Consider the following 18,922-nt stretch of genomic DNA (forward strand, 5'->3'; position numbering starts at 1 on the left):
AAGGCAATATTAGGGATTCCTCTTCAGTGACAGATGGTATGTCGTCCAGTTCACTTGGAGCCAACTGGTAATAGAAATTTCTTTGCTGTGGGAACAACGCAGTGACGATTTTTTGAAGGAGATGAGGACACGTAGGTGATGGCATTTGTTGCTTTTTCAAGTGGACCTTATAAGGCCTACCCCACACGTCTTTGTCTCTACCTCGTATATAAGTTATTTCCAGCATCTTCTTTTGCTCTCTTTAATAGCTTTATAAGGCTCATGACGCGCTTTTTTGTACTCTGCGATTAACTCCGTTGAGTTGGGCCGTTAATAGCCGCGCTGAGAGATTCTTCTCTTCCTGTGAGACTCTTTACGAATGCTGCTGATGTGGTCGTTCCACCAATGCACTGAAGATCTTGAGTTCGTGCCACATTTACGAGGCATACTTGCATCACAAGCATGTTACTCTCCTCATCAGGTCCTTAGTCTGCTCTTCCACACATCCAAAGTTGATCGGATCACTGTCGAGAGCTATTAGCAATAATTCTGGGTCAAAAGACTTTACTTTCCAACCAACGTTGTTAGATAGCTTGATATGCCTCCTGAAGTTCTGGTTGCTTGATATTTCCCAGAATATTGCATGATGGTCGCTGGCGGTGTAGATATCCAATACTTCCCATTTGTCGTTACCTTTAGCAAGGCTACTACTGACAAAAGTGAGATCTACAATCGAGATCAGATGAACTCCGTACCCTTTTGTTATTCTTCTTGGGGAAATTTTTATTGTGGTCACCAGCAACTGACTCAGTGTCAGCTTCGGCTCCGGTGTCCATCGCTTCAACAGGTGGTAGTTCCGCTTGTTTTGGCGTCGCCGTCTGCAGTGACTCGCTTGGTTTTTGGGTGACGTGGCCATGCCGCTGTTGCATTTCCTGCCATTGTTGATCCTGATTTCTGAACCTTCTCAGGGTACTGCAGAGGTTCATTGACGTCGTTTTGATTTCCTTGTGGACATTTAGCTTATTTTGAAGGAAATCTTGCAGTCCATTGACTAGCTTTTCCAAGTGTTCTAGCGCATCTGTTCTCTTCTTCTTCACACTGAGTAGTAGAGGGTCTTGCTGAGCATGAGGCCCATTTCCTTCATTCTTTTGTGATTGTTGATTAAGGTTCTCCATAAACTCTGATATGACTCCAAAGCAAAAGGTCGTCTCCGAACGCGATGCCTCCGGAAGTGGGGGTGAGATTCCTTCTACAGCTACCCCCATTGCTGTGAAAGTTTCTGGTTCTGAAGCGGGAAAATTAAACCGCTTCGACCCTGCACCTGTTTGTCCACGGGAGCGTATTTTATTTGACTCCTACCTTCTGCCCTCGTTAACTATGGAAAATAAGCTTCATCCAAGGACATAGGGCATCCTCCCATCCGCTCGGGGAGACGCGCCTGCTAGCAGTTTCTTTTCTGCTGCAGCCATTTTTCAGTTAAGAGGGTTGATCCCTTCGCCCTGCCTCTGACTCACTTAGATATCATTCTTATTTCTTATTACACTGAAGTTAACACTTTCTTCTCATCTCTTACAAACCAGTGATCTACCCCACGTATGACCACAAGTGAGTGATCGCTAGAAGTCAAGTCTGAAGAATATAGCGAATTCCGAACTAATTTGACGTCAATTCTGGCTGTTGTAGTGGTGGGTCTGCAAATAGGTGCATTATTCTTATGCAAGATTACACTTTTGCATCACTTCTTTTATCTTTTTCTTCAATCTCTTTATGTAAATTTGGGACTAAAGTGGCATTAATAATTACTTGTTATTGTGGCCCTCTATCAAAGTTACTTCATAACATTCTAAAATTTATTAAATTACCTTCAAGTGCACCAAATCATGCTGCTCAGCATAATTCATTTGATAATGAAATGTGACTCTTGAAATCGAGTTTCTACTATAGGCACATTTAAATAAGTTCAATATCTGTTTTCATATCTATAGTTCATAATTTCATATATCATAGGTATTCTCTGAACTTACAGGCATATTGGTGCTATGATTATTATGAAGTGCAACAGCATCTAATTTGGCAGATTCGTTGGGATCATAAGTAACCACAGAAGCAGCTGAGACTCTTTGTATTTATCTTTTAAACTGTAAAGACATAATATCGTAATTTCTTTATTCCAATAAGAGTGTACTGGAAATTGAGTCCATGAACTCGGCTTGATAACGAATCTCTCGTCTTTTATTATATCATGACACTGTTCATCTAATATTTTAGCAAGATTATCCATAGTAGGGATGGCAAATAAATTGAATAAATTCTGAAGATTGACAAAGACATTTTACTTGAGAGATCGTATTATTCAGTGGCAGAATTTTACCATTTACCATAGCCTCAATAGAATGGCATAATTCAATTTAGTGTGAAGTAAGATATTATAATTACTATATTTAGTCAAATTGTTATTTTATATTCTGTAATATAAAATTGTGTTGCTTTGTCGATAAAATTGTAAAACTAGTTACTCATGATATTCATTTTAGAAAATAGGATGTTGAGATTTACAACATCGTAGGCTCCTTTTAGGTCAATAAAGAGACGTTCTTAGAAAAGGATAATTGGATGTCTGAGACAAGTTGTGCTAGAGCGTCTACAGTTCCTTGACCTCTACGAAAACCATATTGAATTTTTGGTGCCAAGGAGTTACTTTCTATAAAAATCTCCAGCCGATTCTTAATCAAACGTTCAAAAGTCTTTGTTATGCATGAGAGTAAAGAAATGGGTCGAAAAAATGTCGGTGAATCAGGTTTTTTATTGGGTTTTATAATTAACGTTATAATAATCTCTTTCAATTTATCTGAAGAATCTTGTCCAAGCCACCAACTATCATTTTGTATGTGAAACTATCTATACCGGGAGCAGTATTTCGCGACGTTTTTATTGCAGTATGCAGCTCTTCTAGAATAAATGGTTTTCCTAGGAATTCCGATTTTGACTGTAATGAAAAATTATAATTTTCTGTTGATAAAAATGGGGGGCTTAAAACTGATGGCGGAGCTAAGGAGTTTAATATTTGATCTATTAATTCTGGAGTTAAGTTTGGTGATTATTAATACATTTAACTTTGTGTCATATATTAGACAAAGGAGTACTTTTATTTAAACTATTTAAATATTCAAGCCAGCATTGCTTCTATTTTTTCTTGAATATTAATGTTGCTTTGGCGGAAATATTTTTATAATGTAGATAGTTCTCTAAATTATCCAGATGTTTATATTTATTCAATGCTTTTTTCCGTTCTATAGATGCTGATGAACAGGCAGCATCCCACCAGTATGGTCTAGGATGAAACTGTTTGTGAGATTTTTTTCTGGGCATCGCTTGATTTGCGGAAGTGGACATTAGTTCAAAGAATAATAATAGTTTGTCCTCATTTGGAAACAAATTTTGATCACAAGTCTTGATTCAAGAATATTTTTGAAATGGTGCCAGTCTGCACGAGAGCCTGTCCATTTAGTTGAAGGGTTGATTAGAGTATACAAAGACACGATTTGCAATTCCATAATTATTTGGTAGTGGTCCGATCCCATTGTATCATCAAATACTTCCCAATGTATTTTACTTGCTAGAGAAGGGGTTGTTATGGTTAAATCAACTGTTGATTTATATTGATTTGGCGCGTTACTCTAATGGGAATACCATCATTGAGTACAACTAGATCTAAATTGTCTACCACGTCGGCTAAAATTATTCCTTGTGGTGTATCCGGATGAGGAATCCACATACTAAAATGTGCATTAAAATCTCCACAGAATATTGTAGTCAAAGGGAAATGTTGAAATAATTGTTCCCAATATTTATTATTCTCATAAACATTAGTTTTCATTGAAATTGTTTTCATTGGTTTTCATCAATGCTTTGGAAGTTGCTGTCCTGGTGTGATTTTTGAAACGTGTTTTTAAAGCTCTGAACGATGTCATCAATATAATAAGTTTTGGTCGGCTTTTCTGGAGAGGCAAAATATAATTTTGACTCAATAAGTTTGAACCTATCCCTTGAAATAGCGTTTTTTATAGTTTTATAGTTATATTCCCCATTGATGAATGTTTTGACCAATAATGTATAATTGATGGTAGTCGATTATAGGACATGAGAACTGAGCCGATCACAGTCTGTATTTCACCTACATCAGTATCTGAAATCCGTTTTTTCTTCTTTCCTTTTGGAGGATATTTAGTCGGGCATTGGTGCATTGTGCAATGTACGTATAAAGCGAGCGAAGAAATATCTTATGAAATACATCAATGGGGCTCATGTCTTTGTGAAATTTTGAAGATAAAGAACACTCACGTGGAAGTGGGACACTTTCTTGGAACAAAATCTGTTGTTACATCTGACCATATAATTCTACGATTTTTTGAATCGCCAGAGTCTTTACCATGAGCAGTTTCTCCACCCGATGATTCACTTTCAATAGTTTCAATGATTTCTTCCAAGCTTTCTACCTACTGAGAATCCACATCATTATTGCCGGATAATGATTCATTATCTTGGCCCGAATTTTCTGCAGATGATGGCTCCCATAGATCGCTACTGCCCGCCGAAAAGTCTGATACACAGAAACATCTCACATATGGTTAGCGATGTGATCCATCTCATCTCTACTTAATTTATTTATTATGCACATCGTGTTAAACAAAAAACAAACAAACATGTACCGACATCTAGTGCAGTTACGGACTGCTGGTACTATGTGTACCACTGTAGAAAACAGCTGTTTTTTGTTATTTCCAGCAGTGTTTCGCAACATATTTTGTCGTAATATTGTAAGATTCACCTTAACTAAGTCCACACACAAAATTGGCGCAATTTAGGTCACTTTTTTCCGTGAAAATCAACTAAAAACGTAGCGTAGAACGTGGCTCGGCACAAATAAACAAATACCACATAACTCCAAATAAAATTCCGCGCATCACAGTTTCATAGGGAGGTAGGAGACGCACTGGTACGTATACTAACCATTCAAAATATAAATATTTGCTTATAGTCTCCGCGTGATTCATGCTGGTACATATGTCGACAGGCTCGAAAAGGTTAAAAAAATTCAAAATAAATTTTTTTTAGTAGTTTCGTCATTACTGTGTATGTAGCAAATTATATTTCCGTTGCCGAAAATATGTTTTTTAAAAATTTCATTCGATATAAAATTACAATTGGTGAATGATTATAATTAATCTCTTAAGCGAACTAATTATAATACATTACAAAGGTGTTTACAATCTTTCGTTTATATAATAAAATTATTGCTGACAATGTGTTTACAATATTTGATACTATTACGTTTTAATAAAATGACCTTCTAGAATTTTCTCTCCATAACTAGCAGTGCATTTTTGGATTGAGGTGATGACTTGAATGATAAAGAAAAATACGAATATTGCCAAAACATTTTTATTGTTTTTGTTAAAATACAGTAAAACACGCATTAAGTCTAGTAGTTTCAAGAAACAAAAACAATGCGAACAAAGTAAAATAACAAAGGAATGTAAGAAAAAAATATACAATTGAAGATACGAGTGGATAAAGGTGTCATGTAACATTTTTTAAATAATGAGTAAATGTGGTTTAACTTTTTTTAATTGGAACTTTTTTATCCACTTGACTCTTGAAACTTACTTTGACCAGTGTGCTGAGAATGTTAATAAAAAATTTTTAGCTAATAATGTATTCTAAAAATGTTTTGCATTCCATGAAAAAATTGATTAAAATGCACATGACACCTTTATCCATGAATAAATTGAGAAAAAATAAAACATAAGAAAATGCTAATGGAGTACAATAATTATTGTTGGAATATTTTTATATATATTGAAAAAGTTTACAATGTTGTTGCAATTAATTGGTTTTTCTTTTCTTCTTAGGATTTGCCTCGTTTTCTTCCAAAACATTTTCATAGAACCACCGGTATTCTTCTTTCACAAATTTGATTTGGTCACGCAGATTGCTTAGCTTTTCGGCACTTAGTCCACATCTTTTTTCACGAAATCTGTTTAGTGTAATTTCATCTTCTGTACTAACTGGTCTTCTTCCTTTTGTCACTAAGTCTACCTTCAGAAAAGGCGTAAATTCATCAAGGTTATTTTTGTATAAGTAGGATCCACATTCGTCAACCCGTATCCACTTAATGTGGTCTCTAAAGTTAATTTTTTGGCCTAGTTCATTTGTCTTTTTATTCCAGAGATGTAGTTTTCGAGAAAGTTCCTCAAAATCATAAAAGTAATGTTCCATGTCAACACCACTACAATTTTTTGTACTAGCGGATTTAATAATATCACGATATTGTTCTGGTGTATATATATTTTCAACCTTTCGTAGTTTTTTCTCTATTCTGCCAAAATTTCTATCGGAATCCAGATAACTATGTCCGACTTCCGGAAATTTGTGATCAATAACCTTAAACATTCCTTTTAAAATCAATAGCTGATAAAGACAAATTATGTTAAAATTTTTATTTTGCCCAGCGCAAGAATCCGACCCTATGACCAGATGATTAATGTTTTCATTGCATTCTTTCAGTAGCTGACAGAATCTGTAAACGCAACTGGCTATTAGTCTAACGCGGGATTTACATTTACGAGTACTCGGATCCGAGTTATATTTGCGAGTTGAGTTCAATCGTTTACATTACGTCCGAGTAAATTCAAATCTTTTTGTGTTTAAAAATGGCTCCTTCAAGAAAAAAACGTGCCGCTATAACTTTAGTATTATTTATGGTGTTTAAAAAGAGGAAAGAATATGACAAAGTTAAACGAAATAGAACTATTTGGGTTAAACAACATTTACAAGAGCGCCACAGACTTGGAATTGAAGAAAATCTGCTAAAAGATTTGTTAACCCAAGACGGGAAAGATTTTAAGAATTTCATGCGGATGGACTACGAAACATTTTGTATGTTACATATAAAGGTAAGAGAATGATTGGATATACATGACCTAGCAATTATTATTTATTTAATTTTAGGTTTCCCCCTATATAAAAAAACAGAATACATATTTACGAAGTGCTATAAGTTCTGAATTACGCCTTGCAATAACATTAAGATTTCTTGCAACTGGAGATAGCTATAGGTCATTAGAATATCTGACCAGAGTATCAGCTTCCACAATAAGTTTATTTGTTCCTCAAGTATGTGAATATGTATATGAAGTGTTGCAGCCCCAGTATTATATGAAGGTATGTATTTAATAAAAGGTTGCACTTATTTTATATATTTATTATAACCCAACATTTTTCACAACTTTTTTTTATATTAATTCCTAATTTCTAACATCTTTTAATTTACAAAAATCACTAGATGGATAAATAGTCTTCCGTAATACTGGCACTTTCCATTGCTTCAAAAATTGCGTTACTCCCACGATATGTGACGTTGTCAAGCGATGCTGAATAGGTTGACTGAGAAGAATGACTGGAAGAAGGTGTCGGTATATTATATTCTTCTGGAGAAAAAGGAGATGTCAAGCCTGGGGAAACTGTCCTATTTGAATTATTTTTACTGGATATTTTGCGCTGATTCAATATCTTTAATCTTCTATGTGTGATGAGCTGCTGAATGTCCAATTGTAGTTGCAACGCATCTTCTAAAGGCATTTCTTTAAGCTGTGCCGCGACGCTCTCTCCAAACTTATCAAATTCCGTCGAATCTTCCTTACATATTGCACTTAGACTATTTACGGCATCTTCTAACCCTCTATCTACATTTGTTTCTTGGCGACGAGCTCGTTTACCACACTGTGATTCCGAATTGGTACTTCGGGGAGTTTCTTGTGTGATTGTTGTATTGTGTTCTTTATTTGTTGATTTTTTCACCTAAAATAATTAAATTTGTAAATTAATGTATACATTTATTTCTAGTTTCCTTGCACAAAAGGCGAGTGGGAAAAAATTGCCAAGGAATTTGAAAACAAGTGGAATTTTCCATATACCATTGGTGCTATAGACGGCAAACATATTGTAATAGAAGCACCGCCCAATGCAGGATCCTACTATTTCAATTACAAGGGCACACATAGTATAGTGTTATTCGCTTTAGCAGACGCAAACTATAATTTTTTGTATATTGATGTTGGTTGCAATGGACGTATATCAGATGGAGGTATCTTCAAAAATTGTACATTAAATCAAGCATTGCAAGAAGCCACTTTAAATCTACCACCTGATAAATGCTTACCAAATCGCATTAAGCCAGTACCGTATAGCAGAGCATACACGGTCAATAAAACTGACAGTAGGTATTGATAAAAGTACTGAAGGTGCCCTTCTTCAGTATTTTCTGTGATTACACGATCATTATTACTGAAAGTATTACTGATGTTCGTTTAATTCACACGGTCATTATTACTGTCAATATTATTCGTCAGTTCCCGCTTTCCATCCTTTAGTAGATAACTTAACATGGATAGAGCCTGTTTGGCAATAGTTATAGCTTCTGCTGTTGTAAAAAAAAGAAAAAAAAGAAGAATATGGGTTAAGGATTGGCTGTTGGAAAGAGACAGGTACACCCATTTAAACCTATTGAATGAAATAGTAGTTAAAAATCCTGCAGATTTCAAAAATTATTTTCGAATGAGTGAAACAACGTTTTTAACTTTATTGGACATGGTTTCACCTCATATTAAAAAGCAAGACACTAATATGAGACAAAGTATCAGTCCAAAAGAGCGACTCGCTGTTACTTTGCGATACCTGGCGACAGGAAGAAATTTTGCTGACCTCAAGTTCTCAGCATTGATTTCCCCAGCAGCAATTAGTTCAATGATAATTGAAACATGTGAAACTCTCATCTATGTGCTTCGAGATTATATCAAGGTAAGTTGAACAAAAAAATTCAATTAGTAAAATATTTTATTAGTATGTATAGGCATTTATACACTTTACAAAATTTTATTTTATTCAGAAAATGTATGATAGTAGTCCTTCAAGTTATTTTTTGATGAAATGCCGTTATCATCGATTGGATCATAATTGTTATTATTGTTTAAAATCATAATTTTTTGGGGGGAAGTGGTGGTGGTAGAAGGGACATGGACTGGACTAGGAAGGGTTCCGTTCAGTATTTGGGAAGGATTTGATGAATGGAGGCAGGAAGATTGCGGCTCGTTGATTTTAACGGAGTTGTGATGCAGATTCCCCATTGTAGCCTCAAATAAAATGTCGTTTATGGCCTTTTCGGCAAGTATTTTTTGGGACGCATCCAAATTTTGCAATTTTGTAGCCCAAACTTTCGCTAAGTTAAGATTGTAATCTCCTTCTTTTTCCTTGGTCAGGTACTCACACGCTAAATTCAGCAAATCTGATTGTTTATTACATTTTTTTTGTTTTTTGGATTTTCTGTTGTAATTTATTGAAGTCGAAGGCTGAGTGATAACATCGTCCTCTGGAATTATGTTTGTAGTTTCTTGAGCCTAAAAAATAAAACAAGAGTTAAAAAATTCCTCGATGTTCATATTTCATGCTTTAAAAATGATTGACATTCTTTGTAACTAATTACAGCAAATTTTTATTACTACTAATAATAACAATCTTATTATTATTTAAAAAATATTTTTTTTTTTACAGCTTCCCTTAACAGAAGAGGAATGGTTATTAACTGCAGCAGAATTCAGCAAGAACTGCCACTTTCCTACTTGTCTCGGAGCTCTTGATGGAAAGCATATCGCCATAAAAAAACCGGCTAATACCTCCTCTCTGTATTATAATTATAAAGGACACTTTAGCATTGTTTTAATGGCATTGGTCAATGCAAATAAGGAATTTATAATGGTGGATGTAGGAGCTAATGGTAGGATCTCCGACGGTGGGGTCCTCTTTTATACAAAATTTTGGGATTTGTTTCTAAAAAAGCAATTGCATATTCCACCTCCCACAAAGTTACCAGGTTCAGAGGATTATTTTCCTTACGTTTTTGTGGCAGATGAGGCCTTTGCTTTGCACTGCAACCTTATGAAACCATACCCTCAAAAAAAATGTACAAAGGAGCAAGATACTTTCAATAAACGACTGTCCACAGCTCGATGTGTAGTCGAAAATGCCTTTGGCATTCTCGCATCAAGATTTGGTGTGTTTCAAAAGCCAATAAATCTTGGTCCTGACAAAGCAACAAAAATTACACTAGCATGCTGCTATCTGCATAATTACTTAAAAAAGGAATCTCTAAACTTTAGTGCACAAAACGAAATTGAAAGCATAGATGTAGGGGCTAGTCTTCGTGAAGAACATAGTAGGAATGCAAGCGACGCAAAATCCACAAGGGATAAATATTGTACATATTTTAATCTTACATAATAATTTGTCATAATACTTTTGCAAATGTTAATTTTTTATTTCAAAAAATTTAATACTGAAATTTATGGTAAAAACCAAACAATCAAAATCATACCTGTTCCTCTTCCTCGTTTTCCACATCAATCGACGAGTGGGTTTCGAATGGCTGCTCGATTTTATCAAGAAATTGAAGAGCATAAAATACCCATGACGACGGAGTGTAAATGTCTTCGGTACCACATCCAGACCTTTAATAACATAATAAATTCATTTCATATTTTCTTTTTTATATAATTATTATAAAAACAACTATACCTAATGCCTAAATAAAATTTTACTAAGAAAATCAAAATGTTGGTATATATTCTCACCTTTTCGAAGATTCAATTTTCTTAAGTTCTTTTCGAAAATTTGATCTTAATGTATTTATTTTTTTCCTGACATCGGAAATTTCCGCGTTAGGTTTTATTTTTTTGTACAAAGGCAATAATTTATTTAAGGCTTCCATCCTTTTATTTTTTTTCATGTAATTTGGATCTGTGGAGCTCCACAATTCGGGCATGGATTCAAAAGTATGAATAAATAATTTAAGATCTTCGTCCATATTATCCTCCATCTGCAAATTATTTAACAAAATGTAAATGAAGTTATGATTAATATTTTCGTTATTAACCCTCCGAGTACCATGGGGTCCTTTTGGGACCCAACACTTTTACGAGAATTTAACTTTCTCTGCTGTATGACCTTTGTAAACTCCGTTTTAAAATATTGTTTCTTCAGAAAATACAAGAAAAAACAAGTTGCACCTTTTATTTATTTTTGGGCATAAGTTAAAAGATGAGTAAACTTGAAGGTAAAATTCATTATTAGCATTCAAAAACATGTGAAAGTACCAAGTTTCAACTTCCTATTCAATAACCCAAGATTTAAAATGGAAAAAAATATTTGGGGTCCAAAAAGGACCCCTGTGGTACTTGACTTTCATGAGGACCGTGGTACCCAGAGGGTTAAATTCACAGTATTTTAAAAATAATCTTGTACTTACTTTGGATGCACGAGTTTTTGCACAATTTAATAACTGAGGAAGATAAATTTATCGTAATTAAACTTAATTTAACTTAATTTAAATAACGTAATTTAACTTAAATTCGTAAGAAAATAAGCAGGCTTCACGTTTTCAGAGAAAATAAACGGCAACTCTACAAAAAGCAAACCAACGTCGAACTCCAAGATTTCATCAATTAGATGGCACGTGTTTTCACAACCTAAACCCGCCTCATTACTGAAGAATGAAGCAAACCCGGCCACACGGTCATTATTACTGTCAGTATCCCCACTACTCGGCGACCAGAACTGAGGAATGAATGGATTGAAGCATCAATCTTCAGTACCCTCTTCAGTACTTCAATACCTCGGATTACACGATCAGTATTACTGACAATATTTTTCGATACTGTCAGTATTATTGACCGTGTATGCTCTGCTTATGTTATGCTAGGGGATGAGGCATTTGCTCTTTCAAAGAATCTTCTAAAACCATTTCCAAGGAGCAGGCCTCTTAATGCAAAACAGAAAGTTTTTAATTACCGACTCTGTCGTGCACGTAGAGTAGTAGAAAATGCCTTTGGTATTTTGACATCACGTTTTCGAATATTTAGAAAACCAATTTGTCTAAAAGTAGAAACTATTGATAAAATCGTTTTAATCGCATGTGTCTTACATAACTTCTTAAAAAAACAATGCCAAGAGGTTACCCTAAATTACGAGCTTGAAGATATTCCAACAAGTATGAGAGGAATAGCTCATCAAGGAAGTAACAATGCGAGTGAAGTCGCGCATTCAATACGTAACGAATTTGCAGAATATTTTTATAATGAAGGCCAAATTGATTTTCAGTGGACACATATTTAGAAATTATTTGATTTTGATTTTTCAACATATGAAAATAATTTATTGTTACTTATTAATAAATGACTAAACACTAAATAATGGCTTTCATTTATGAACTCACGCATTTTACAACTGATGGCGTGGAATTTGTCTTTCTCTGCGTAGTGACATCATCCAAAAAAGTCATACTACCAAACCAAGATAAATTTGGTGTATAAATATCCTCCGTACCAGACCCTGTAAATAAAAATGCAAACAAGTTCTATCTTTGCTTTTATTATTATTGTATTAAAGAAAAGAAAATAATGCTTAACTGGTTTTTTTACCTGTAGATTTTGATACATCGACTTTTTTCTTTTCCTGAAGGTACGTGGAACGAATGTTATTTATTTTTTTCTTCACTTGTTCTATGGTAATGTTCATAATATCCGCCATTGCTTCATAGGCGTTATTTCTTTTGTTAATGTCACGGTATTCTTTACACTTCACATCCCATAAACAATCAAAAGATCGATAAATATCAATAAATTGTTCCATCTGTTCCGCCGAAAATTTAGTTTCCGCCATTTTAACTCTCAATAACCACGTTTACTTGGAGACAGGACTCGGTTTGCGCTCTACTTGATACTAACTCGTATCCAAGTGGGAACACTGTACAAGTAAACATTTACATTTCAGAGTTTGTCTCCAAGTAGGGTAACTCGGATCCGAGTACTCGTAAATGTAAATCCCGCTTAAGAGCCAGCTTAAATCTGACAGTACATATTTTACCATAGCTGAACTTTCGTCCAGTGAGAGTCCTATATCCACTAAACAGGGAATGGGTACTAGCTAAGCCCGGCCGCGGTTTGGGGTTTCTCAGGTGAGCCAGGTAAGAAAATTTAAGAGATTTTTAAAGTATTTTACGACGTCTGCCCTTTCCATATATTATAATATACATCTCTAAGAACTGAAAAATAACAATGGCTGCCGATTTTAACGGTTGCAACACCGCGGCAGCCGCTTTTCAAAATTTGAAAAAAAAATTTTTTTTAAACTATTTTACGGCGTCTGCCATTTTTGTATATTATTTGTCCATCTATTTTAAGCTAATATTAAAAATGGCTGCTGTTTTATCCGGTTGTTAGTATCTGGTTTACAGTAAAATCTTACCTGCAATTCGTGTATAGTAATAGGTATTCATAGGTGTGATTTTTACATTGGTAGAATTTATATAATATATAGAAGTGTTTCGGGAGTGTTTTTATCGGTATTTATCAGCTCCGGTTCAGGTTCTGACTCTAAGGCTGAAGTAGAGGGCATTTTGTTTGAGTGGTATTATTAGATTCAGTAGCGTAAACTAAAAGGTAAAAAATTAGTTTAAAGAGAGGTCTCTAAATTTACACTAACCTGCAGAAGTATTGGGATCTAATTTTTCATCTTCAGAATCCAAGTAGGCATACTCTGGTATAGCACCAGGATTAAATGGGCAGATTCCTGTAGATTTAAAAGCCGACACAGCGTTATCAACAGTTGCTGCTTTTGACCACGCCTCCGACAACAATTGACCAAATTGCATACGAGAAATTTTCCTACCAGGATTTGCTTTTACAAATATGTTGCAAGCTTTATTTCAAAAGGCTTTCAGGCTTTTAAAGAAACACCTGTCCAAGGGTTGAAGGAACTGAGTAGTATGACCAGGTAGACAAAACAGAATAACATTATGTTCATCGGCATATTCCAGCATTACTACCAAATTACAATGACTGGCATGACCATCCAGTAAAAGTAGAATTTTTCCGTCTGGTTTACGTGGAACAAAATGTTCTTTTAACCAGGTAAACATCAAATCCGTATTAATATAAGCGGATTTTTCGTTCATGTAAACCACAGAACCCGGAGGCATACCATCCTCAAACTCGGTTTTTTTATTTTTGCCCTAAAAAATGCAAGCTGGTGGTATGTAAAAACCTTCTGCATTACAACATGAGATTACTGTAATTGTTTCTCCCTTTTCTGATGATGTTATTGCGGCAACGTTTTTTGAGCCTTTCTGAGCAATAACATAACCTGGCTTATTATTAAGTTGGAGACCCGTCTCATCCATATTAAATATATGACCAGGCTTGTTTACTAAACCGGCCTCCATTAATGTTGTTTCTAACAGATTAAAGTACGCCGAGACCTTTTCTTTATTCATACCGTTGCATCGAGCTAGTGATACACCCTCAGCTTTTCTAACACTCAAGTCTGGATGTCGTTGTAAAAACATATGTAACCAGTCATAACCAGCAAGTTTACTGTCTCTATTAAAAGGGTGTTTAATTTTAAGCTGATCTGCCAGGTGAAACGCCATTGCTCTGACATTTTCACGAGTTGGCGCAAATCCGTGTTTTTGTAGCTTTTGTATATGAAACCTAATTTTTAATTCATTCTGGATGCCAAGGATACAAGGCGGTCCAAGAGTTCTTTTGATAAAGTCATTATTTTTAAGTCGCCTTCTAAGTGTTGGAGGAGGAATGTTGTTGAAAGTGCGGCATGCTTCTCTCAAGCCCATCACACCGTTTTTAACTGCTTCTGCAGCCCGGAGTAGGTCGGCTTCAGTCCATTTTCCCCTTTGCACTGTCCCTTTTCTAATATATTTTGTTGGCATGATTCTAAAATCTGCAATAAATTATAAGCACTGTAATAAGTACCTACACACTTCGGGATAGATGGCCCGTGAGCCAACTAACCCGAATGTCCATTGGGCCATCTGTCCCAAATGCATGGGAGTGATGGCCCCCTTTATATCTCGCATGTGCTAGGATATAAAGAAACTTTCGTCATCTTAACATAACCTCAAACAATCCCAAACTTAAGATTGGCCATAAATAAGTCCGAAAAAAACTATGTTGGAGTTAACAATTATTCTTAAAACGGACCTTAATTATTTTTAAGGCATGCAAAATAAAATTTTTGTAATAACTTACCCAAAAACTCACTAAATTTATTCAAAAATGGAGCACGGTATGCACGACATGAATATTAGAAGGTGGCTAAAGTAACGCTAAACGTAAAGTTAAAATTTGCGGAAATATTGGAATGGGTCATCTTACACGTTGGGCCATCTATATATATATATATATATATATATATATATATATATATATATATATATATATATATATATATATATATATATAAAAACGATCACATCTACTACTTTTCATGAGCATAATAAGGAAAAAAGGTCTATTATAAGGCTGTAGCAAATATGAAATGATTATTTAGGTGAAAGAAAAAATTTCTAAGGTTGATTGAAAATATTTATTTATTCATATCAGAATGTAGTCATTTTTTGAAATAATTAAAAACAAATAAAAATCCAAATTGTCTCGTAATGATAAATTTTATTATTAATTTTCATCGTCGGAATCGTCAACAGCAACTTTGAAGTAATCTCCATCCACCACATCAGATTCTGTAAAAATGAAATACGAATTTTTAAGTTAGCTTATGATATTAAAAATAAGTGATAATTAAAATAGTGTCACTATGCTGTTATTACCTTCAGAATTTAAAATTAAGTCACCGACAGAGCTAGGAAGTTGGTCACCGTCGAACCACTTGAACACGTAACAGTTTCCTATCTCCATCCAACCATATTCCATAGGACTCAATGATGTGGGCTCTTTCATATGAGCATTTTTCCAAATGCTGGATATATAATGCGTCCTCAAAACTTGTTGAAACAATTCCGATTTACACGGAGGAATCGAGCTTACATCAAAGCTTCGGAGTTTTTTATTAAAATTTTCTTTTGTATCTGCTGCCTTGTAAGAATGAACAAATAATTGAAACCTCCCATCATCAACATCGATAGATTTTTTAGCATTGTACATGAGACAAGTGTACTTCTGGATAACATTAAACAATTCAAGTAAGGTGTCCTCAGTCAGACTAATGTCACCGAAAGCAGCGAATGCTTCTTGAAACACAACGTTATTTTTCAGTAACGTGAAAGGTTTTTTTTTGCCTCGATTAAAAAAAGCTGGATTAAAATCACAACCAGTGAAAGCATGGAAGCCAATTAAGCTTTTAGCTAGAAGTGGACCAAGTTGTGTGTATATTTTACTGACATCTAGGCCAAGCAACGGGGATTTTTTCGTGACACAAATCTTAACAGGTAGCGAGTGGTGCCAATCGATAGAGTAAGTTGCCCCCATCAAAACAGTATACTTTTAAACTCGAGAAAATCGCGCGTTTGTTTGTTATTAACAAAAAACTGTAAATTTTCGGACTTTTTTTGGTTTTTTATTTATAAATCCGAAAGATTTGTAGGAATCGTTATGGTTGTAATACAAAAGTTGTAGAGAATTGGATAACGAAGAAAATGAGCTGTCGCGCGACTTCGTAGCTTGATTAGAAGCTGAGAAAACCCGGAAAAACTGGAAAATTCTCTCTTTTTTTAAAAAATTCATATCTCCGTCAATTTTTGACGTGGAGAGCCGAAACTTCGCAGAATGATAGAAGAACATATGCGCTTTATGCATGCAAACCCTGTAACTGTGCGATTATTAGTTTTGCCGTAACGGTTGTTTAAACAAATTAACGCGAAATTTTCCCGAGTCTCCTAGTGACACACGGATCGTTTAAATTCAATTTTGAAAACGGATTTCGAAAGAATGCGACCTCAGCTACACAATGTATATTCTGATTTTTCGAAAAAAAAAAAAGAAAAACTGTTTCAAATCCGACGTCAAAGATGACCGTTTTTCTTCGCGCGCCGCGAAATAGTCGAAGAGTGGGGGGAGCAGAGGCGGAGGAGAGCAGCGCATATATAGTAATAGCTGCGCGCTGCTCGCGGCACACGTATATTTGTAGTTATCTGAGTTCGCTCATTGATTTTTCGTAATAAAGATGTTGTTATTTTTTTGTTCAATGCATGCAGTTATAATTAACGTGTAAATGCGCAAATTCGATGGGTCATGGAGGTGAATGGGAATAATAAGCACAAACTGTTGTTTTAATGAACTTTACTGTATTTTTACTATTGTACATAGTTATTTATAAATTCGGAATCATACAAAAGATATATAACATTTATTTACATGCAGGTACATATATTATTTCGTCATATTCTAACTTAATAAATAATAACGCTAACATTACGACGCTTTTTTTTTACTGGGCTTACGGATTCGATATCCTCATCACTGCTTTCGTTTTCGTTTTGCATTGGAATAAAATTACTCGCCTCATCATCAAGATTCTGTTCTCGAGCAACCATATTCGCATAGTAATCCCCCATCAATTCGTCATCATCTACATTTTCATTTCGTGAGTTAATCCGCCGGTGCATTTCATCGCGCGCATCAGCAACTGCTCGATCGTCATGTCAGACCATATCCCTGACCAAAATCTATTAGAACGTCTAATAGTGAAAAAGCCCTGCTTACAAAACTTGTCATATTCAACAATATCCATAATATCCTTTAACTGTGACATTTTCTGCACGTACAGCAGACATGCCTTTGCATATAAATGATGTCCAGACGCAAAAAAAATAGGCGTAATTAATTTTACGGTCTCAAGGTGTAACTCGAAATCTCCAGATCGTTCGGCATCGATGAATCGCAATAGTAAGCAGACAAGTTTGAAATAAAGCACCCATAATTTCGCGGTAGGACCTCGTTCTTCAATTTTTGTAATCGCGGAAACGAACTTTTGCTCGATGCCTGTCATAACGAGATCTGATAAATTCAAATGATTATCCTCTCCACCAACTTTTTTCAGATTTTCTTGTAAAAATAATTTTTCATTATCATCAAGCTCAATCGTTCGGAAAATTATAGAAGCCAGAGCTGCTTGAACTAAAAGATGTCCACGCACGCTCCGCGAAAAAGCGTGACCCATCAGCGCTTTGTCAGCCGACAATTCCGCATAGATCGTACAAAATGCTTCTGTAAGACCGCTTCCTTTCATAATCGTATTTATACCACCGAGATACGATAAACCTAAATGAAACCCGCCGAGCCGAAGAATAATCGATAACAGATTGTATGGGTCATTATCGGGATCTATCGAAGCAAGCACTTCATTCCCCTTCATAAACAGCGGCAAATCGAACGTTACAAAGCAGTGTTTTTGATTGTTTTTATTTGCGCGGAGCCTAGCGTCTATTAACGCTGTTAACACAGTAGTATGATCGCTTGGTGGTGCTTTGATAAACGGCAAAGCAATCACTTTTGTTGTACTAAAATCCGAATTGAATGCGTGGTATTTATTCATAAATCCGTGCCAATTCGGAGTATTTTTAGAATCCGTGTGTTTGCCAAAAAAATATAAAATGTCTGTTGGTGTAACTTTCACAGAAAATTCTAATCGTTCGTTTTCCTTCCAATCGTGTACCTTCACGTTATCCAATCGAAAAGGTCGGCTACCTCTAAATTCAGTTAATGGAAGAAATCCCGATGTATTCTCGCTATTTGTTGTCGGTAGAGATCCTTTTATACGTGGAATTTTGCTATTGCACGACACGGAAACTAATGGTGTTACGCACATTACCCCGCCCATATAATGGAAAGTGTTGTTGCCATCTATCGTTGCAATATTATGATCAGCGTTGTCATAAACATATTGAAAATAAGTATCTGCAATAATTTCAAACTTTTCGGGGTCATTAACGATTGATGTTTCGAATCTAACTGTTTCGGAGTATGATGCGCAAAGACCAATATTATGCAAACAGTCGATCAACCCACGCGCAGCGAACTTC

At 35.2% G+C, this 18,922-nt stretch overlaps 4 protein-coding genes across 4 annotated transcripts; 2 read left to right on the forward strand and 2 right to left on the reverse strand.

Moving 5' to 3' along the window:
- The first annotated feature begins 2,043 nt into the window (after window positions 1-2,043).
- On the forward strand, window positions 2,044-8,268 carry LOC130896568 (putative nuclease HARBI1). Its single transcript, XM_057804749.1, has 3 exons — window positions 2,044-6,935; window positions 6,991-7,203; window positions 7,885-8,268. Exons 1-3 carry the CDS (start codon window positions 6,693-6,695, stop codon window positions 8,266-8,268), a joined length of 840 nt encoding a protein of 279 aa, XP_057660732.1. The 5' UTR covers window positions 2,044-6,692.
- Window positions 8,232-10,645, forward strand: LOC130896400 (putative nuclease HARBI1). The gene is made up of 2 exons (XM_057804453.1): window positions 8,232-8,838; window positions 9,589-10,645. Exons 1-2 carry the CDS (start codon window positions 8,425-8,427, stop codon window positions 10,312-10,314), a joined length of 1,140 nt encoding a protein of 379 aa, XP_057660436.1. The 5' UTR covers window positions 8,232-8,424; the 3' UTR covers window positions 10,315-10,645.
- Window positions 8,862-11,776, reverse strand: LOC130896401 (uncharacterized). The gene is made up of 4 exons (XM_057804455.1): window positions 11,339-11,776; window positions 10,665-10,909; window positions 10,409-10,541; window positions 8,862-9,434 (listed from the first exon to the last, which is right to left on the reverse strand). Exons 2-4 carry the CDS (start codon window positions 10,907-10,909, stop codon window positions 8,919-8,921), a joined length of 894 nt encoding a protein of 297 aa, XP_057660438.1. The 5' UTR covers window positions 11,339-11,776; the 3' UTR covers window positions 8,862-8,918.
- Window positions 11,777-13,463: 1,687 nt separating this feature from the next.
- On the reverse strand, window positions 13,464-14,815 carry LOC130896569 (uncharacterized). The gene is made up of 4 exons (XM_057804750.1): window positions 14,159-14,815; window positions 13,827-14,101; window positions 13,573-13,754; window positions 13,464-13,522 (listed from the first exon to the last, which is right to left on the reverse strand). The coding sequence occupies exons 1-4, from the start codon at window positions 14,813-14,815 to the stop codon at window positions 13,464-13,466; spliced, it is 1,173 nt and encodes a 390-aa protein (XP_057660733.1).
- Window positions 14,816-18,922: the final 4,107 nt, after the last annotated feature.

Source organism: Diorhabda carinulata, chromosome 7 (genome assembly GCF_026250575.1).
Source record: "Diorhabda carinulata isolate Delta chromosome 7, icDioCari1.1, whole genome shotgun sequence".
NCBI classification, from domain to species: Eukaryota; Metazoa; Arthropoda; class Insecta; order Coleoptera; family Chrysomelidae; genus Diorhabda; species Diorhabda carinulata.